The following is a 22,784-nucleotide window of genomic DNA, read 5'->3' as shown; positions in this document are numbered from 1 at the left end:
TAAATGAGGAATTAATGTATTTGACCCTAAAGTGAAGGTGATTTTAAGCTTCAATACGAGAAAACCGCATTGTTTGAAACCATTAGCAATAAACTTCTTGGAATATTGAGAATATTACACAGTTGGTTCTTCTACATTTCTCACTCAGTTCAGGAATCACAGTCATCTAGACTTTTGGTTGTCAAAATGTGGCCTGCAGATCAGCAACATCAATAGGATCTGGGAATTTGTTAAGAGAATCAGGAGAATCTCAGGCTCCTCTCCAAACTCATTGAATCAGAATATACAATAAAACAAGATCCCCAGGTGATTAGAGGGCTCCTTAAAATTTAAGAAGTATTGGATTAGATCAGGAATTGGAAAATTGTCCTGTAAAAAGCTAGAGAAATATTTTATGACTTGTGGGCCATACAGTCTCTATTACAACTGTTCAACTTTGCTTAAAAGCATTCATAGACAGTACATAAATAAATGAGTAATATTACAATTAAAACTTTAGTTACAGAAATAGGAGTTCCTGCTGTGCACAGTGGGTTAAGAATCCAACTGCAACAGCTCGGGTCGCTGTGGAGGCACGAATTCGATCCCCGACCTGGTGCAGTGGGTTAAAGGTCTGGCATTGCTGCAGCTGTGGCATAGGTCGCAGCTGCAGCTTGAATTTGATCCCTGGCCTGGGAACTTCCATGTGGCATGTATGCTGTAAAAAACAAACAAACAAAAAAAAACCAAAAAAACTTTAGTTACAAAAATAGGCAGTGCACTGTGTTTAACCTATGGCCTGTAGATTACCAACTCCTGGTTCACACCATTTTGTGCAAGGCTCTAAAGTTAGGAATCGTAGACTGAAGCTTACCATTTCTGCTCTGCTCCTATTCCCTATACTTGTTCTACTTACTGCTGTCCTTCCTTCTAATTCTCACTGCGGCCAGATTGATCTATGCAAGTGGAACCCTAGTCCTGATTAGTGTGTGTGTGTGTGTATCCCATGAATTCTTTTAAGTCTGAATGAGAATCATGGGGCAATATTTTCGTACTCTGAAATGCCCTTTAGCATTTTCAGAAGGTCTGTGAACCACATGTGTGAGATAGAGATTTTTGTCATTGTCATTGGACTGTATGAAATATACAGTCCTACTGACAGACTTACTTCCTTAAGTTAATTTTGCTTAGTAACCTAAAATATCTTTAGAAAATTTTTCCATGTATTCTTTTTCTCTCTCTCTTTTAAAATTACCTGGAATACATCTATGAGGAAACTTCACGTAGGTTTATTTGAGTCTCTGTGTGTACAAGTGGATGGTACACTCACCAGAAAAGATTTTGATGTTAGCCAGTCATGATCGCTTTTTTGTGGCCCACAATTTAGTACCAAGTGACTAAGTCAACACTTAGTGACATTTGATGATTTTCTTCAAAATATTTCTTGTCACCAAACTGATGTATAAGATTTACACAGTGTTATATGCCTTTGTTATAGTTTGAAACACTCTAAAAGATATCAGTATTCTTTTTTTAAAGATTATTAAATTCTCTATAAACTAATTTAAAGTGGGCAGGCAAAATACAAAAAAAGCTTTTTAGCACTTCCCCACTATAGAAACTTTAAAATTTTATACCGAAAATACATTTTTATTATAATATTTACATTTGAACTTAGACCTTAACTTAGAAAGGCTTAACTATTAACTCTGCTTTGAAATGGGAAAAATATTTGTCAGCCTTGATGTTATATTTTGTTAAGCATATTCTTTAGGATACAAGTTCATAGGATGCTTTTTAAAATTGAAGTATAGTTACTTTATAGTATGGTGTTAGTTTCAAGTGTACAGCAAAGTTATGCAGACATCCTGTATAACATAAATGTTATCCAGAAAAGGATTCTGTGGCCAAAAGTTTGGAAGTAGGTAGGGCTGGGTGGAACCAACTTAAACAGGGCTTTAATTGCAGGACTTGTCAGCACTTTTAGCAGCTGAAGTGTGTATGAATCTCTATGGGACAGGGAGTGGGAGGAGAGAATGTAATAGGCAGTATTTACCAAACTCATTTGACTACTTAATCCCCATTTTTGCAGAGAACCTGTAGAATATGCTTCACAAATACCGTTTTAGTGTATTTCTTTGAAAATCAACAGTTTATCAAAATGATACCTTTTTCCCAATTGCATCTGACTCCCTCACCCATCTCTGGTTTGTTTTCAGTTTCCCCCAGGCTCCTGAGAAGGGCTGCGAGGGTGAAAACGCGAACAGTGGTTCTGACCCCTACTTATAGCGGAGAAGCGGATGCCCTCCTGCCTTCTCTGAGAACAGAGGTGTGGACCTGGGGGAAAGGGAAGGACGGACAGCTGGGGCATGGTGACGTGCTGCCCAGGTGAGTGCCGCCAGTGTTCACTGGTGGGAATTGGCTTAAACAAATAACCTCTCTTCTGTGAAGGTCTCCAAATCTCCATTAAGTCATAGAGGAAATCTGGTCCCTTCTAACTCTAGATTGTTATACACCATTAACTCTGATTTAAAAAAAAAAAAAAAAAAAAGCCAAAGCAAACAAGGGGGAAAAAAAAAACCTTTTCATTCTTCGTCTTGAATTTGTCCCTAACAATAAGGGACTTTGGTATCCATGTGAACGTTCGACCTCTTCTTTGATGTTTAGTCATCCTGAAATACAGAAAGGGGTGTTTGGTATAAGATTATATCTCATTGGAACATTTGAATGGCTCAAATTTTTACCTTACAAAAAGCCACCAATTTTACTTGAAAGATGTCTCTATGCTGCTGCCAGAATAACTATAACCATGATATTAAACCATGTCTATTCATGTCCTTCATTGAAAAACTGTTGTTTAAAAGGAACTCATGATATTAACTGTAGATATTTGTGAAGGTGTGTAAATAGAATGATTATCTAAAACAGCCGCTTAATATAGATGTCTCGTTCTTAGCAGAGTGAAGGTAACCATGTCTTAAAAAGAAAGGCAGCACCTCTCTATGGTTAGATTTTATTGTGCTAAGTAAAATCTACCATAAGAATCATTTAGTTGCTTTACGATTCTTAACATATTCTGAAGTTATGGTGGTTAATTGGTGATTAATATACAAAGATTAGTTAGAAACCATCAAAATTTCTTATAATATTTGGGAGTAGATTGAACACAAGTCCAGTATTTTAATGTTTTCTTTTGAAATGCTTACTTTTACTGGAAAGCACTCTGTAATTTGAGAAAGGCTGTGACTTTTGCTGACAATACTTCTCTCTTTGAGTTTATGTGTGTGTGTGTATGTTTTTCTTTAAGGCTTCAGCCATTGTGTGTAAAATGTCTGGATGGTAAAGAAGTAATCCATCTGGAGGCAGGTGGTTACCATTCTCTTGCACTTACTGCGAAATCCCAGGTAGGCGGCAAACCATTGAAAGCTGATCTTAAATTCATGGAAGGCCAACATGCACGATTGAACCATCATTTATTGAGTGTCTGGTATATGTCAGGCAACAATTACATATCTCATTTGATCTTTCCTGTGTTTTACATTGCACTGTATTATATCCATTTTGCAGAGGAGGAAAGAGGTTTAGAGTAATAATGCAGCTTGACCGAAGACCCACATGTGACTGTAGACTTTAGATTCAACTTTGATCTATTTGATACAGAAGCTCTCTATAATGTGCACTTAATGAAAAATAGAACAAAAAATTTTCCAGGGTATTGGTCAATTTTTATCCCTTGTTAAAGAAAATTCATAAATAAGACACTAAGGAAAGAAAACAAAAGGCACTTCTCTCTTAAAATTGTGGGACTTAAAACTGATCCTCAGGGAGTTCCCTTCATGGCTCAGTGGAAAGGAATCTGACCAGCATCCATGAGGACTCAGGTTTGATCCCTGACCTTGCTCAGTAGGTTAAGGATCTGGCATTGCTCTGAGCTGTGGTAGGTTGCAGACATGGCTTGGATCTGGTGTTGCTGTGGTGTAGGCCGGCAGCTGCAGCTCCGATTTGACCCCTACTCTGGGAACCTCCATAAAGACAAACAAAACAAACAAAAAACTGATCCTCAGAATCATTTAAAACCATAGCTGTATACATAAATCCATCTAAGAAAGGTAGTTGTTTTCAGTTATTCTTAAATGTATTCATGATTCTTCATCAGTCTCTTTATCTTTTTAGGAAAAGTCAGTAAAAGATTCTAAACCCTTTAAAATACTGTATTTTAAATATCGTATAGTAGGCTAGCCAAAGAACTAATAAAGCTCATATATATAAATTTAAATATTAGGAAAGAAAAAGATCATTTTTTGTTGTTAACATACTGTATCATTAAAAGGCTTAAAAATAAATTAGGAAGGTAGTTGCAAAATAAACATTAAACTTGCAAACTTTCTTATATACTTAAGATAAAACAGAAAACTTAGGGGAGTTCACAGTGACAACAAAAGTATTAAGGAAATAGGAACATTCTTAATAGGAGGTGTATGGAGCCCATATGACACAAACTTGAGAATTCTTCTAATTTATAAAACAAAATGGGAGTAAAGGGAGAGAAATTTTATTTTTAGTGTAAGAAGAATCAGTGTTGCAAGAGTGCCATTTCTCCCTAGATCATTAAGTCATAGAGTATAAGTAAGTACAATTTCCACAATATTCCACGATAACATTTACAGCATAAGGATCACTGGTGGTGCACTGGTTTAAGGATCCAGCATTGTCACTGCTGTGGCTCCAGTTACTGCTATGGTTTGATCACTGGCCTGGCAACTTCCATGTGCCACAGGTACAATAAAAGAAATAATAATTTCAGTTTAATAAAATGATCCCCAAATTATTCTGGGAGAATAAACATAAGAGGTGAGCCACATAAATTCTTAGAAAGAACAGAATAAGAATTAGCCTTATGAAATCTTATAAAACTACAAACAGACCATTGGAACAGAAGTGTACCTATAGACTAGAAATAGACCCAAATATATATGAGAATTTAGTATCTGATAAAAAATGGGCATTTCACATCAGCTGGGGAAACAAGACTGAGTATTCAGTAAATACTGTTAGAACCACTAGTTTCTTATTTGCAGAAGAAAATGATGATAATCTCACATACTTTAATTCTGGATGCATTAAAGATATAGAGATTAAAAAATAAAATCTTACATATATAAGAACAAATTTAGGTGATTTTTTTTCAGTAATCCTAGGAGTAGACAAAGATATGCCATTAAAACCAGAAGTTAGAGTGAAGATGATATATATTTGTCTATGTAATAATTCAGCAGTCCTACACAGCAGAAAACAAAAAAGAAACCAAAAACCCACAGACAAAATTAAGATACATAACAACTGGGAAAAAAAACATTTGTAGCATATATGACAGTGCTATTATCTGATCCACAGAGGAGAAGTTGTCAAGGGATATTTGTATTCCATTCATAGAAGAAGAAATAGAAATGGCCAGCAACAAATGAAAAGATGATCAACTACTCAATGAACAAATTAAAACAAAATTTTCTTACCTATCACATTATCAGATTGCATTTATTTTTTATTATTTTTTAATGATTTTTTTCATTTTAGTTGGTTTACGGTGTTCTGTCAACAGATTGCATTTAATACTAAGTGTTGGTGAGGATGTGGGGAAAAGGTACACAAAATCTGGCGGAAATGTGTGTTATACCTTTTTTTTTTTTCTTTGCTCTTTTAGAACCATATCCACGGCATATGGAGGTTCCCAGGCTAGGGGTCGAGTCGTAACTGTAGTCGCCGGCCTATGCCACAGCCACGGCAACTCGGGATCCAAGCCGCACATGTGACTTACACCACAGCTCACAGCTGGATCCTTAGCACACTGAGAGATCGAACCCGCATACTCATGGATCCTAGTCGGGCTTGTTAACCAGTGAGCCATGAAGGGAACTCCTGTATATTGAACCTTGCTGGAAGACAGTTTGTCAATATGTATCAAAAATCAGAATGTCATTGACCCAGAGTTCTTTGCCTGGTAATGTATCCTAAGGAAGTAGATGCACAAATGTGTTATGTTCAAGGATTTTTAATGTAATTTCTATATTAAATAATTGGAAAGAAATTATTAATAAATATTCATTCCTCCATTAGGCAGTTGATTAAATTACACCCACAGTGGAGTTTTATGTAATTATAAATGATGTTGTAGCTCTACACTTATTGACTTAGAAAAATGTTAGTGCAGAGCATTACATAAAAAGCATCAGGGCACAACACAGCATTGATAGTGGAGTCCCATTTTATTGCATTTTGTATGTTCGTTATATCTAGTAGATATTAAAGTTTCTGGAAGCATATATGTGTATGTTCCTAAAACAAGGTAGTTATCTCTAATCATCAGTGATTTTCACTTTCTTTTTATTTTTTTGTACTGTCAGTCTTGTACAATGACCATGAATTGCTTTTATAATCAGAATAAACAAAACCATTTTCATTAAACATAGCCCTTGTGATCTGGTCATCTTTTATCTGTCGTGGAGCATAGGTACTAGTGTTTCTCCTGTGACAAATTTTCGTATATGAAAAGGCTTTCAAGTTATTCCATAGTGCTCCTATCCATGGAGTAAATAGTCATGGTTACTTTTTCTTCATAGTATTTACTTTTATTTTTTAATCACTTTCTTTGAAGAGGAAAAATGGGATAGTTCCTGGGATTAAATCCTGGTGCCACCACTTAGAAATTTGTGACCTCTGTGGGCCGATTTCCTTATCTGTAAAAAAAAAGAAAAAAGGATTGTCGTGAGAATAAAACATTAATTAATACATAGAAAATATATTAAGAACAATGCCTGACCAGTAATAAATACCTGAAAATGTTAATAATAAATACATAATAATATAACTTATTAATGTACTATAACATAAGTATTAATATAGTATAATTATATGCTATATATAATATAATATAAATAATAAAAATGATTATTATTGTAATCCTTGGATCCTGTGCCTTTCCCATGTACTCTGCCCATTATCTCAGTCTTGTTTAAAAATGAATTTTCTTAATATCCGTTATTCTAATGAGTGGAAAGACCAGTGTAAGTACTTTTTGTGTAACTGTTAGTGTATGTATTTGTTGTGATAAAAATTCAGAATTGATGTGCACAATCAGATTCACACCTCTCACCTATGTTCCTGTGGTTTTCTGTAGGTTTACTCATGGGGTAGCAATACCTTTGGTCAGCTTGGGCATTCTGATTTTCCAACAACGGTTCCTCGTCTTGCAAAGGTACTTTGAGAACTTGATAACTTTTATAGCAGTATTTCCGATTTCTAAATAATAACACTTTACATTTCTTCATTTCACGTTATTAGGAAAATTTTGTTTGTAACCTAAATTTCTTATAATGTACATTAAGATTTTCAAAAAAGTGAAGCCACTTGTTTTCAAGCTAAATGATTGTTTTTGATGTGTTTATATTTCTTTTATTCTTAGCTCCCATTGTTCATTGAGTATTCATACATAATATTTTAAGTGAAAAATGAAGTTCTTTGTTTTAAAGCACATGTTTCTAGGACTGCAGTGTTGATTACTGAGCTTTATACTGCCAAATAATGCCTACTCTTTGACGTCTCACTTAAGTTTGACTTTTATGTAACATAATTTGATGGTTTGTTTTGTTTGTTACGTTTTCACGTACATAGAGTAGTGGAACCTTTCTGTAACCCTTCTAATTTTCTGTCGGGAAGCTAAAATACAGGTGATTGCTTCACTATTGTATGAATTAATTTTAGTTTATGTAATGCTGTTCAGAGACTGCTAACTTCTAGTCCCTTTGATGCAATTTTAGAGGATTGTTTTTCAACCTTGTTTCTGCCCCAGCACCCTGCAGCAAAAAGTATTGACTCTTTATTTAAGATTTGTTTGTTTGAGAGAGTGTTGTGGGCAGGGAGTTATACATGGTGATATCCTGATGGCCTAACAGAATGGGATGTGGAGCTCCTGTATTCGTGGTTGGAGTCTGATATCGCCCCCATCCCAGTACATGGCTCTCTCCACTGAGAGTAGTAGAGACTAAAACAAGATGCTTACTTCAATTTCAGGAAATGACCCAATATAAGCCACAGTTAATACTTACTCCAGTGATTCATGTATTCACTATACACTGTGCATCCATCACTGTATAAGACCTTTACGTGCTATGTTTCCTTCCAGAGAACTTAGTTTTACCAAAAAGAAAAGACTTAAGTAAAACATTAGGGAACAGTTGTTACTACTAGCTCTGGTACTAAATATTTTCAGCATAAAACATTTTAGTGGTAAGCTATTCAATTTCTGATATTTTATCACAATTAAAAATAAGACAAATCACTGTTCCTTGTTTTTTATATATTTAGAGAAAATAGAACATGCATCTATTCATACTAAGGAAAGTGTGGTAATAGTGTGGAGGTGCTGGAAATAAAATTTTTGTTTAACATTTTAGAGTCAGACAAGAGAGAATAGAGTTATAAGGTTTTAGTTTCATTACTCTCTAACTGTACATATGAAAATACAGCATCAGAGTTTTGGTTTTTATTCCTGGGAAAGGTGAGAAAAATGTTTTGAAGTCATTTAATCTGTGAATTAAAGTCAAGGCAGAGTGAGAGCTGAGTTAGTTTTGATTAGAGACTAAAGAAGATGACTCTTTCCTCCTGTGAGACTTTTTAACTCATTTTTTCCAAAACCAGTGGGAAGTAGTTATTTGGTTAGCCTGAATTTGAGAAGATATATATATATCTTATATCATGCTGAAAGAGCGTAGCTGTAAAGTAGTAGAGACATGGCACACACACATACACACACACACACACACACACACTCTCAACATACACACTCCCACTTACCTAGCATTTGGACCCTAGGTAGATCCAGAGAATCTAACAGATTGGAAGTGTTTTTGCTTTCAGTGTAGGAGTCATGGCTGAAGCTGAGTCTGGAAGTTGGGACAGTATTTTTCATAGCAAAACACTTGCTTCAAATAAAACCTGTGCAGAATTCCCTACATAAAAGAGATAGCCATGGAACTATTTCAGTTGAAGGATGGAGGTGGGTGGGGTCAGAACCCAGGCACCAGCTTTTCCGTGGTGACTCCACACTCACTGTGTGAAATCCTAAGGTTTAAAAACCATTGGTTTAAGGCAGTGGTTCTCAAACTTTTGTGTACCTGAGGATCACCTGGGAAGCTTGTTAAAGCAGATTGTCAGGTCCAACCCCCTCTGCGCCTGTGTTTGTATTTCTAACGTGTTCCTAGATGATTGCTGCCACTACTACTGCAAAAGCCACTGAGAACCAGGGTCTAGGTGATCCATGTAGAGGGTCTTTTAGGGTCCTGTCTGTTTCAACATCCTGGAACACAGTGAAGTCATGTCAGAGAAGTACTGAGTTCCAAGTGGGAAAACTGAATTTTATCACCCAAGAGTTGGGTTGCCCAGAATGGAATTTGGCCATGTTAGATTTTTTTTTCACCTTGATTTTTGTGCACATAGCAGAATTTAAATGGACAAAAATGTATTCTAGCTTTCAGAATAGGGCTCTAGAAGTTTCTGGGCTTTCGATTGTAGTATAGGCAAGTCCTGTGTTGACTTCCAAAAGTAACAATTAAAAAAAAAAATCAGATCTCTGGTTTTTCCTTTTTAAATTCCATTTTTTAAGGTTTTTATAAAACAATCCAGTTCTCAATTACAGGTTGAACAAGGGTTCTATCTCACTCCTGCATCTGTTCAGCAGTTGATGGGGTTATGTTACTGGGGGAGTTTTGCTGTCTGAGATCTGACTGACTTTACACCCACCTGTTTGACCTAACATTCTAGTTCCTGTGGATTTGAATTCCCATCTGATTCCTTCATCTTGGACAGAACTCTCTCCCTGTCGTTGCAGATGAATAGTGAAAATGGAGTCTGGAGTGTAGCTGCAGGCCAAGATTATTCCCTGTTTTTAGTGGATACAGAAGACTTCCAGCCTGGGCTCTATTACAGTGGCCGACAGGATCCAACAGAAGGTGACAACCTTCCAGAGAATCACAGTGGTACTAAGACTCCAGTACTTCTCTCCTGTAGTAAGGTGAACAGGAATTGGATCCTAAGGCCCACATTCTTTAACACACGATAAGTCTTTTGTTTTTGTTACTGTTTGTATGAATGCCTATTTGTGTCTCTGACCAGTGTATTTAAAATTGCAAATCACCGGAGTTCCCGTCGTGGCTCAGCGGTTAAAACCCGACCAGTATCCATGAGGACGCAGGTTCCATCCCTGGCCTTGCTCAGTGGGTTAAGGATCTGGCATTGCTGTGAGCTGTGGTGTGGGTTGCAGACGTGGCTCAGATCCCACATTGCTGTAGCTGTGGCTTAGGCCTGTGGCTACAGCTCTGATTCAACCACTAGCCTGGGAACCCCCATGTGCCATGGGTGTGGCCCTAAAAAGACAAAAAAAAAAAAATTGCAATCACTTCCCATCCTCTCTCACTCCTCTTTTTCTTGCCTTATTTCTCTCCGCAATGCATGTCATCATCTCACACATTTATTTAATGTATAAATAAAATTTATAACATTTACTATGTATCCTCATAGCGAATACTTATATAGATATTTGTTGAATTAACACCCTCACTTAGAGGAATATTGAAAAGTATATTTCACAGTGAAGTTTTCACTGTGTTTATGGAGCCCTCAGAGGTGAATCAGAATACAAATAGATGAGTTTTTAACTATTGGTGGAGGTAAAAATTGCAGGAGCTGGAGGTGGGCTCATGGCAGACCTGACAGACTGCCAACAGCGCTGTTTCCCATCTCTTCCTCTTAGCATTTCATTTTGTTTGCTTGTGTTTATAAAGGAAAACAGTTTGTTGATCTGAATTTCTTTGCTTTCCTACTTCTTAGCCCTTTTTCATAAACTTAAAACCATTGGCCTACGTCTGGTTTTCTTTTTTCTCGCTATAGTAACTTGCATCTTCCAAGTGGTACACTGTAAGGACATTAACCCTTAAAGCTAGTACATGCTAGATGTTTTATTCTTATTGAATAATATATCCTATGGATTTTTTTGTATATGTGTCTTTTTGCCTTTTCTAGGGCCCGCATATGGAGGTTTCCCAGGCTAGGGGTCAAATCGGAGCTGTAGCTGCTGGCCTACACCAGAGCCACAGCAATGCAGGATCCGGGCCGAATCTGTGACCTACACCTCACCTCACGGCAATGCCAGATCCTTAACCCACTGAGTGAGGCCAGGGATCGAACCTGCAACCTCATGGTTCCTAGTCAGATTTGTTAACCACTGAGCCATGATGGGAACTCCTCCTATGGATTGTTTTTTATCCTTTGTGTTTGTTTTTCTGGCTACATATGTAAGTTATGAATGTATATAGGGACAAGATCTTTCTTGCTAAAAGTAACACTGGCCAGGATTTGGCTCTTGACCTATAGCCTGTCATTCCAGATATACTAATTGACTCTTTGTAGTTCTTGGCCCTGGCTCCACATTCCTCATTAAAGATTCCACAGTCCAGATAAAGGATGAAATAGACTGATGAAAGGGATGAGGCTCAATATGTGTCTTTAGTTACCATGGGCTGTTAATAGCCTATCAAGCCTGCAGCTTGGTTACCTAGTTTAATAGGGCTGTGTGACAAAAGACATTGAATATTTTTGTTCAGTGGTGTCATGAATAAATGACCAAGTCCCCTTTTAAGGAAGAGGCTTTTCTGTTGTACTTCTAAAAGGTAGCTCTTAGATCCTTGATATTTTGATATACAGCATAGAGAGCTTGTCTGCTCTCATCTATTTCGCACACAAAAGAGGTCCTTAGACGTGTGTCGCTATCACGTGGATCTTTGTATATTTAGGTTGTCTGTGGTTCTAACCACATGTAATATGAAATAAAAGTGTCGTGGCAATAAATAAAAGTATAGATGTCTGTAGTGACATATAAATTGTGATATACATATATAACAATGGTGTACTGGTAAACCAACCCTAAAACCAAAATAAAAGAAAACCAAAGCCCTGATTTGTAGTTTTTTCCTTTTTTTTTTTTTTAAATAATTTAACTGTGGCCACTTTCACACTACTAGTGGTTAATTAACCAACTTGCAGAATTCCTGTTGGTGCTCACCAGCTGATATGAGCCAAACTTCAGTGTCCAAATCGCTACTGGTAAGGTACATCTTATCTTTAATCTATTTCTTTTTCTCTTTTTTAGCTTGGATATATAAGCAGAGTGACAGCAGGAAAAGACAGCTGTCTAGCTTTGGTGGACAAAAACATCATGGGCTATATTGCCAGCCTCCATGAGCTGGCTACTACGGAAAGACGGTTCTATTCCAAACTGAGTGATATCAAGTCTCACGTTCTCAGGCCTCTTCTCAGTTTAGGTAAGTAGATCCTTCCCCCTCCCTTCTCTCCACCCACTTAGTTATTAGGAGTCCTGTTTTGTCTGCTCTTCTTATATCACAAATAAAGAAAACTTTTTGAGTTGTATGCTACTCCTTTCTTTCCAATCTCTTCTTGTGCACAGGCAATTGACACCTTACAAACTCATTCCCTTTTGTCAGTAGTCCAGCTGCCTCTGCCCTATCCTCCCACTCCCAGAGCTCCTTTTCCTTTTGGAAGTAGAAACATGGGGAGCTTTCAGAAGATTCATGTCAGAGAAGCAGAACTTTGGGAAAGTTGATCCTGGGAGCCTGACACTTTTGCCCCACTGGTCCTAAGATACCTTACCTTATATTACCTGAATTTTTCATTTTCTTTCTTCTGGTTCTTAGAATTTTATCAAGTAGAGATTCATTTGGATTTACAAATAGTCTCTCAAAATGTGGATAACTGGTATGAGAATTAAAGGTCTTGTTGTACATTAGCAGGAATTGATTGAATCTGATCCCTTTTCTTAGCTGTGATCAACTACCAAAGGGATCGAAGGTAAGGAGATAATGTAGAGGGGACAGGTAGTGATGGTCCTGGATGGAGTGCTGCTGTCCAGATACACTAGGTCCCTAGGGTCTTGAGGAGGTTAGAAGGGAATACAGAATGGGTGGGGGGTGGTTCCCCTAGTCCAAAAACTTTTCTAGTTTTGACCCTATGCTCAGAAAATGGAAGAACATTTTCTTCCCTTTCTCCTGGACACCTGACCACCTGTGAGGACACAGAATTCAGACCAATACCCTAGTATTTAAATTCTGCTTTGTTTATATACCAGTTTTTCCACATTAAGGGGCCATTGCTTTGTGTAGGTCAGCCAGTTTTTAATGGGAAAACATCTTCCTTTCAGACAACAAACTTAAAGAGTCTTTCTGAATTCAGTCCTTTTCTAAGTTGGGGTCTGTCTGCATTTGTCTTTGTTTTTAACATGTCTTGTTTTTTTAAAATGTTGTGGAGTTCCTGTTCTATAAATTCTTCTCCGGTGCGGGGGCCCAACATCCCAGGGCATTGGCAAGGGATAGGAAGCAATCCAAGCGGGAAGCTTCCTGGATTGCTCTGAAAGGAAAGTGAAACCTGCCCTTTTCCTGTTCTGATTCCTGATTTATTTGTTGGTTTTATCTGGTCTGCTCATCAGCCTCACTGCTTGGAGAGAAGTCGTGCAAGTTGGGAGCTTTGGACTGGGAAAAAGCACTAATCCCCTGATGCCCTCTATAAAGTTAAGAGTGACCTCGGCAGTCTCATTTTTGGATTGCCCTCTCTGCACTGAAGGGTTGGTCTCATCCAAGGGGCAAGTAGAGCAGAAGTCAGTACAAAAGTTGAAAATGTTAACCAAGATATAACTGTAGAATTGAGTTTAATTTCTGGCTGTCACTAACCAGGTGTATGAAATTAATTAAGTATTAATTCACTTCCCTTAAGAAGAATTGGGATTAGCTCAGTGGTTCTCAAATTTGGCTGATCTTGAGAATTACCTGAAAAGCTTTTCTTTTTAATATATTCATCCTAGGAGCTTAACTTTGGCCCCTTGAGTCAGAATCTGTAGGGTGCTATAAATTTGTTTTTAAAAAGTTCCTGCAAATGGAGTTCCCGTCGTGGCACAGTGGTTAACGAATCTGACTAGGAACCATGAGGTTGCGGGTTCGATCCCTGCCCTTGCTCAGTGGGTTGACGATCCGGCGTTGCCGTGAGCTGTGGTGTAGGTTGCAGACTTGGCTCGGATCCTGCGTTGCTGTGGCTCTGGCGTAGGCTGGTGGCTACAGCTCCGATTAGATCCCTAGCCTGGGAACCTCCATATGCCGCGAGAGCGGCCCATGAAATGGCAAAAAGACCAAAAAAAAAAAAAAAAAAAAAAAGTTCCTGCCAATGACTAGATTCTGTGATTTTTTTTTTTTTAAACACTGGGATTATTTAGGTTCCATAGTTGCGAGTACATCTCAACATGTTAAGTGTTTTTAGAAAAGGGCAATTCGTAATCTTGATCCTAAGAAAGTATTCAGATAATGAGTCTTTAGGTTATTTTACCCTCATCATAATTTTGTTGCAGAAAATTTGGGCACTGCAAGTACAGTCCAGCTGTTGCAGGAGGTGGCAAGCCGATTCAGCAAGCTGTGTTACCTAATTGGTCAGCATGGAACCTCACTGAGCAGCTTCCTTCAGGGGATAAAGGAAGCCAGGAGTTTGGTCATCCTGAAGCATGCAAGTCTCTTCTTGGATAGTTATACAGAGCAAGTATCCAGTCCCGTGTCATGTTCAGTCTCTGCAGGGTTATTCTGCCAAGGAGAACAGCTCCTTAATCAGAAGAGACTAGATTAGGGAGAGTGATATAAGGTAATAGAAATTGCAAAGCAGTGTTTTAATCTTAAAACGACTGTAGTTCTGCATTGCTAAATTTTAGTCTGCGCTAAGAGGGAAAAAAAAGATTTCAAAATAATGCATTCTCAAATGTCCTTCTGTATTCTAGCATAATGCTTGATAGTATACTTAATTTACAAAAGGGTACTATAATAAATATGGTTCTTTAGAGCACAGTTTTGTTTACTTAAGTAAGTTATACTAAAATTATTTTAAGACCAACTACTGATTGTAAGTATAGAGCCATTCCAGTGTCTGCTTTTCACTGTTGTGTAAATAGAGGGTTTAAAGAGCAAACTATTTTTAAAATAAAAATATTTTCATAATAAACCTAGGATAGTGATCCAAGATTCTTTTCATGTTTTTCAAGAAAAATACCCTAACTGAATTTGAGATTTTAAATATTTCTCACTTTTTCTTAATTTGTATTTTACGTTATGCGGTGAGGCATAATTTAAGTATTGTTTTAATGTACATTAGGTTATGCTGTTGATATGAAGTATAGATTTTAAAGTCACCTATAATCCTACCACCAGAAATAACCATTGTTAATAATCTTAGTATATTTCCTTTTAGACTTAGGCATATGTGTGCAAATAGACGTATGTGATTTTAGTTCTTAGAAATCTGAATATATTTGAAGCTATTGTCTGGGAAGAAATACCCTGGTTAGAGTCTTTTAACTCATCATCTTTCGGACATGAAAAGTAGTATAATTTAATACCAATTTACTTTTTTGAAGTAATTTAGATTTTTTTGGCGGTATAAGTTTCAGCTTTTACTAGTATAATTTTTCTTTTTTGACTTGTACTCATCTCATAGTCTATTTCTGCTCTGATGCTTTAGGCCTTATGCTTGGAAATGCTTTTTATCTTGATATCTCAGGCTTTTTTTTTAATGTAATAATGTATTCATATAGATCAGAAAAGTTAAAATTCTTGATTTGTTTATGAATTATTAAAATTATTTCTAATTATGGTAAGATGTACATAACATGAAATTTACCATTGTAACTATATTTACTTGTACATTATCTTGGGCTCTTTTTAGTAGGAATTTGCCTTCTCTCTCAAAGTCATTTGATTCCGTTTACCTGGCCCAGGATCGTGGAAGAAACATACATGGCACAAGACAGTCTGTCAAGGCTTATTCTTTAACAGTAGATTAATGCTTAACCAACATTTTCTAACACCTTTTCACTTAAGTTCTTTTAACATATTTTCTCACTGTCCCTATTGTTTATTGCTCAAGACTTAATTGGGAGACCTAAAGTGAAGATTAGAGAAAATTTTTATTAAAAATCCAACCATTTTAATCACATTTTATCAAGTGCGTTAAGTTATCAAGGTAAAATCTATCAAATAAATTCTGGCATCTCCTGCATAACTTTAGGGTTTGTTGGGTTTTTTTTGAAGTCCTATTAACATCTTTATTAAAATGGCTTTTCCCTCTATTGTGATCATCACGTAACCTGCCCTTTTCTTCAGTTCTTTACAGTTCATGAATGGTAACATCATAAAAGTTCTGAAACTCACTGATGAGATACCAGATGCTTGTTCGAAAACTCTGGAGAGCAAACTCACTGTTTAACACTAATGTACGTGTGTTTTCTTTTTTGCTCAAGGTATTGCACATCTATTACAAATTTCCTGGTTATGGGAGGATTCCAGCTTCTTGCTAAGCCTGCCATGTAAGCAAATATGTACATTCCAATTATTATTCTAACAACCAGAGGTCATGTTTTATAGCTTTGGGTGTTTTTGAGTGCCCAGGAAAAACTTCAACTTGGTCCTTTTACCAAACAAATCAAAGTAGAGACTTTCACTAACTCTTACAACTCTATAAAAGGTAGATGTTATTAGCCTCTGATTATCGTTGGAAGTAGCATGGTATTGAAAAAGCCACAAGATCTGGGCCCTTCCTTACTGCTACCAGTTATTATCCCCGAGACTTTGAACAACCCTCTTTACCAAATTGAGCATGATTTTTTTCTTTGAAAAAAAAAAAATGGCAATGTTCTCTTCAGTTCCAAAGAACAAATATTTTTGTATGTGATGGTACAGAGAAAAGTGCAAAATGCAAAATTTTTGCATTTGGCTTCTGGATAAGTAATAAATACTAAAAAGCCTCTTATGTAAGCCTGTCATTCTGAACTGTGTAGTTTCTCAGCAAGTTTTGACCTAACAAGAAGTATTTTAAAAAATCAGTTATATTTTGGTAGTGAACATTTCAGGTATATACTCATAACCCAGATTTAAGTTTAAACCCAGGCATCAGGGTTTTGAGATATTTGCTTTTGATCTTACATCCTGATAGAAAGAGTAAGAACATTCTTATCTTATCGCTGGTTTTAAAGGGAATGCTTTTTAATATTTCACCGTTAAACATGATTGCCTTAGGTTTCTGGTAAATATTATTTATAGGGTTAAAAAGCTCCCTTCTAAAACTTGAAGAACAATTGATTTTTTTTAACATGTTAATGTCCTTGGAGTTCCCATCATGGCTCAGTGGTAACAAACCTGGCTAGTATCCATGGGGATGCATGTTTAGTTCCTGGCCTTGCTCAGTGGGTTAAGGATCTGGTGTTGCTGTGAGCTGTGATGTAGGTTGCAGACGTGGCTAAGATCTAGCATTGCTGTGGCTGTGGTTTAGGCCAGCAGCTACAGCTCCAATTCGACCCCTAGACTGGGAATTTACATATGCAGCAGGTGCAGCCCTAAAAAGACAATAAATAAATAAATAAATAAATAAATAAATAAATAAATAAAGTTAAATAGCCTTGAGTTTCCAAGGTAAATTCAGGTGGTCTTTATGTATTCATTTTTTAATACATTTATGGATTCAATTTGTTAATATTTAAATTTTTGTAACAGTGAATATGAGGTTTTCCTTCTTTTGAACTTGACCAATTTCCCTAAGAGGATTGTATTAACAGTTATAAAATGAGTTGAGGAGTTTCCTCTCCTTTTTTGTTTTCTGGAATAGTTTGCATGAAATCAGAATTATCTTTACTTTCAAGATTTGGTAGCAATCCTTTGTAAAAACCTATGGTGTTCATGGGGACATATCCTCTAGGGAGTTTTTAAATTACAGATTTATTTTTTTAATGAATATGTCTGATTGGGTCTTTATTTCTTCTTTTGGCTTTGTTTATATTTTCCTGGAAAATTGTTTATGACATCCTTGTTTTCAAATTTATTGGCATAATGTTTCTATCATTGTTTTTAGATGTGTTTACCTCTATAATTAGTTGTAACCCCTATTTTTCATTCTTATTTATATTTACTTGAGCCTTTTTATCTTTTTGTCTTGGTCACTCTTGTTAATAGTTTGCCCTTTTTTATTACTCTTTTCAAAGATTAAGCTGTAGTTAATTCTTTCCTTTCTTTGTTTTCTTTTTCTTTTCACTAATTTCTGGCTTTTATTTCCTTCTACTTTCTTTGTCTTCACCTGTTCATGTCTTCCAACTTTATGAGTTTAGCATTTAGTTCATTAATTTTTCTAGTGTATTCATCTAAGGCTATAGATTCCCTCTAAGTTTTGCTTTAGCTGCATGTAAAAAGTTTTGACACATTTTGTTTTTGTAGTCATTCAGTTCTCATTATTTTCTGATTTCCATCATGATTTGACTAATGTCATGTGCTCATTCATTTCCAAAATATAAGAATTTGGCCTGCTTTATTTATTTATTTATTGTCTTTTTACCTTTTCTGGGGCCACACCCATGGCATATGGCTGTTCCCAGGCTAAGGATCTAATCAGAGCTGTAGCCACTGGTCTACGCCAGAGCCACAGCAACACAGGATCCGAGCCGCGTCTGTGACTTACACCACAGCTCGCTGCAACGCCAGATCCTTAACCCACTGAGCACGGTCAGGGATCGAACCCACAACTTCATGGTTCCTGGTGGGATTCGTTAACCACTGAGCCACTACGGGAACTCCATGGCCTTCATTTCTTAAATGATAGGCTAAAGAGTGTTATATCTTAAACTTATTACTACCTAATTACTACATTTTTAAATCCTCAATCTTGCTTTTTTTGTTTAGTACTAATATGATGACACCACTTTCTATTATTTTATTTTAGCCCTTCTGCGGTGTAACTTTCCTCTCGTATTTCAGAGCTGAGTTTACAGTACTCAGCGATTGACCTGACGCTTTAGTAGAGCAGCTAAAGCACAATGCTTAAGTGAAAGCCTGTAGCTAGAGCCTGGACAGGTGGAAAGCAGTTAATGAATCCTGGGTGACTGTGAACTGTGGAAGCAGATAATAAGTTTGGATTTGGGCAGCATTTCCAAGGCAGTGGTTCACTAACCCCAGGGTTTTACACAGTTAAAGGCAGTAATAATATCTTGTTTTAACTTGTATTTACAGTAATATTTTAAATTATTTTAAGATTTTCACTTAAAAAGAAAACAGTTTGAGAATCTCTCTAGAGCATAGCTAGTGAACCTACTGACAGTGAATCTGCCCAAGCTTTTATCACTCAGCTGGTTTATCATTTAGCCATTCACCTCAGGCTAGCATTCATCATATACTTTAAAAAAAATATATTGTGGTAAAATCTACATAAATCTATCATTTTAACTGTTCCTAAGTGTGCAATTCTGTGGCATCAAGTACATTCACATGCTGTGTAAACCATTATCTATACACAAAACTTTATCATGACAAATAAAAATTCTATACCCATTCAACAATTACTTCCTTTTTTTCCTTCCTCCTAGCTTCTGCTAACTTTATTCTCCTTCCTGTCTCTCTGAATTTGCCTATTCCAGGTACTTTATGTAAGTGGAATCATAAGTAGTTGTCCTTCTGTATATGGCTTATTTCCCTATGCATAAGGTTTTCAAGGTACATCAACATGGTAGCATATACCAAAAGATCATTTCATTGTATGTCTGAGTAATATTCCATTTTATGTATAGACCACATTTTGAGTATCCATTCATCTGTTGAGGGACACTTTGGTTGGACACTTTTGTTGTTTCTACCTTTATTTTTTGAGTAAGAAGTGCAAACCGAGCCATGTAAAGAAAGAACAATTTCGCCACTGTTAGATTAAAAACGCCCAGGAGAAATTAAGCTAAACAGAGTAGTTCAGGGTTTCTGAGAGCATAGCAGGGCCCCTTTTCGGAAAGTCTGGAGACGTGGCCATGAATGAGTCCAGAAAAATAGTAGGGTTCACAAGAGTGGGAGCATTCCTGATGTAGTCCTGGGCTTCCAGGAGAAATAGGGTCAGAGGAGGTGTGTGTTCACCACGTTCCACCTCCCCCTCTCAGGAGCAGGTCAAAGTGAAACACTTCTATAGGGTAAAACAGGTTTCCCCAGCTGATTGAAGCAGCAGAATGTGGGGGAGGAGGTGGGAACATACACGCAAGCCAAATATAAACTAAAATCTGGGCCATGTTCCTCCGGGCGTGCTCTCTCAGATCTCTTAATTGCATTATAAAACAATCCACTTTGTGCCATTGAACTTACAGGTCCTGGACTTATTACATATTTTTCCCTCTTTCCAAGATAATATTTTGTAATTTCCAAGTTAAACTTCTCTTTATTCCATAGTTCTCTAAGGGATTATGAAATTATTAATATTTGCTTTAGAGTCTTATGTGACATTGTTTTATTTGAAGCCTTGTAGCTACAAATTGTAGGATAGTGTTTGTAAAACAGGGTAGTACCTGGCACATAGTTATTTCTCATTTAGTGGCAGATAGTAATTATTATTCTGTTCCACAAACTCTTAACTTCTTTACAGATCTTTTAAGCGTTTTGGTCTGATGAGTGTAGCCTCAGTGGGTTACTGATCAGCCTTAAAATATGCAGTAAAATTCTTATCATACACTTAACACAATTGAATATAAAAAACTAAACATTGGATTCAGTTTGAAATGTTTTTGACGATCTCAGCATTAAAATCTGCATGCAGGGAATTCTTATCATAGCTCAGTGGAAACAATCCAACTGGTATCCATGGGGATGCAGGTTCTATCCCTGGCCCCGCTCAGTGGGTTAAGGATCCAGTGTTGCTGTGAGCTGTGGTATAGGCCGGCAGCTGTTATCTCTGATCTGACCCCTAGCCTGGGAACTTCCGCATGCTGTGGGTACAGCCCTAAAGAGCAAAAAATTAAAAAAAAAAAAAAAGTTAAAATAGTAAAGTAAAAGAAAATAAAATCTGCACATAAAATTTGCTTTACTGTTTCCTGTTAATTGTATATTGGTGTCTATAGCTTTTTATTACTCTCCTGTAATAAACTCTCATTAGATGATCAAGAATTGAAGAAAAAAATTAGAAGTATCTCATATTCCATTCGAATTCTGTTAGAGCAAAGAGCTTTGTTTTTCCTCTAATATTTCTGTTTAGTACAACTGATTAGAGAATTAGTCCTGCCATTTACTGCCATGACTTCTGGCTTGGAAGTCAACAGGTAACTGTGTTAGCTGGTCTCCAATTATTCCATGAAACTGGAATGTATGATTAATTTCCTGGAACTTCAAGCACAGGTCTATGATTAACCATCTCTATTACAGAGTTTCTGTACTATTTGGTACCAGTGGCTACCATTTGCCACTTTTAATGCTCAAAAATCCCATTTTATAGGCAGGGAAATTCTTTTAATTACATCTGGCTTATTTCGTTGTATTAATTTTCTGTTACTTTCTTAGCATCTAAAAATGTATACGTTTGAAAAGGTAGTATCTACTGAAGTGTTTCTTTTCAGTATCACGCATGTTGTCAGTAGCAAAAGAATTAACTGAATGCCTTTTTTTCTCTACCTTCAGTGATTTTCTAAATAAAAACCAGGAACTGTTGCAAGACTTATCAGACATGAATGATGAAAACACCCAGTTGATGGAAATATTGAATACTTTGTTTTTCTTGCCAATCAGACGACTTCATAATTACGCAAAAGTTTTGCTAAAACTTGCTACTTGTTTTGAAGTGGTAAGCTCACATATGTACCCCTTTTGACACTTGAGAAGCTAAGGATCATAGTTGTTTGTTTAAATTATGCGGCCCCAAGATCTGGAAATCACTGATTTCATATTTATAATGTGTCTAATAAATTTATTTTTCTTCAGGGAAATGAAAGAAGAAAGTATGACTTCACCTCAGTATGTCCTTAGTTAATCAAAAATCAGCTAGATCAGCTGGGACTTATTCAGAGTCTGTTATCGTACTATTTCCAGTCTGAAGAGTCCTAATTATGTAAAAAAAATCCACACTTCTTTAGTTTGGCGTTAAAGACCCTTCACAATCTGATACTGTCTTTTATTTCTAGGCTTATATTCTACCCTGTGTCCTGCATATTAGTTCAGATACCTTGGATGTAGTTCTTTTGTGCTTTATATTTCCTTCCTGAAACATCCTACCTCTGCCCTCATCATGAGAAACCTTTAAGGCTTGAGTCAAAAGTCATTTTCTCATGAAAATGAAGCCCTCTCTGACCATACCACATTCCTTCGCCTGCCCATCTCTGAAGAATTAGTTATTCCCTCCTCTATCTTTTGCTAATACTTGATCCTCCCATTTTTTTCTTTCCACGTTACGTTGGTGGTCCTTGACCAGGGTTGGGGATCAGAATCATTTGCAGAAGTTTTTTCGAAACACAAGACTATGTTCCATCACTGTAGATTGTTATTAAGTAAGTCTAAGGTATAGCTGAGATACTAGATACATATAAAATCTTTAAATAAAAATAATACCTAATACTTATTAAATGCACTCCCTGTGCCAGATACCGTTCTAGCACTTTATATATATATTTTCATGTAATCCCCACATCAATCCTATGAAATGGATTATCTGGGTTTTTTAATTTTTATGGCCTGCAGCATATGAAATTTCCCAGGGTTCGAATTGGAGCTGTAGCCACAGCCACGGCAACGCCAGAACTGAGCCGCATCTGCAACCTGTGCTGCAGCTTGCAGCAACACTGAATCCTTAACCCACTGAGTGAGGCCAAGAATCAAATCCACAATCTCGCAGACACAGTGTTGGGTTCTTAACCCACTAAGCCACAGTGGGAACTAAAA

General features: G+C 36.7%; 1 protein-coding gene across 8 annotated transcripts in view; it reads left to right on the top strand.

The window, feature by feature from the left end:
• The window catches only part of ALS2 (ALS2, alsin Rho guanine nucleotide exchange factor), a 72,436-nt gene that overhangs the window by 23,557 nt on the left and 26,095 nt on the right, over positions 1–22,784 (top strand). For 6 of the 8 annotated variants that reach the window (XM_021076185.1, XM_021076179.1, XM_021076183.1 and 3 more), the window contains 8 exons: positions 2,199–2,367; positions 3,287–3,383; positions 7,154–7,231; positions 9,863–10,045; positions 12,179–12,350; positions 14,438–14,618; positions 16,370–16,435; positions 21,531–21,693. In XM_021076185.1, coding sequence (XP_020931844.1) covers positions 2,199–2,367; positions 3,287–3,383; positions 7,154–7,231; positions 9,863–10,045; positions 12,179–12,350; positions 14,438–14,618; positions 16,370–16,435; positions 21,531–21,693 — 1,109 coding nt within the window. Of the gene's footprint in view, positions 1–2,198; positions 2,368–3,286; positions 3,384–7,153; positions 7,232–9,862; positions 10,046–12,178; positions 12,351–14,437; positions 14,722–16,369; positions 16,436–21,530; positions 21,694–22,784 lie in introns of those variants that run through there. The other 2 variants (XM_021076186.1, XR_002339419.1) reach the window with 2 other exon arrangements.

The sequence above is a fragment of the Sus scrofa genome, chromosome 15, assembly GCF_000003025.6.
Source record: "Sus scrofa isolate TJ Tabasco breed Duroc chromosome 15, Sscrofa11.1, whole genome shotgun sequence".
NCBI lineage: Eukaryota > Metazoa > Chordata > Mammalia > Artiodactyla > Suidae > Sus > Sus scrofa.
This window is presented reverse-complemented; position numbering and strand designations above follow the sequence as displayed.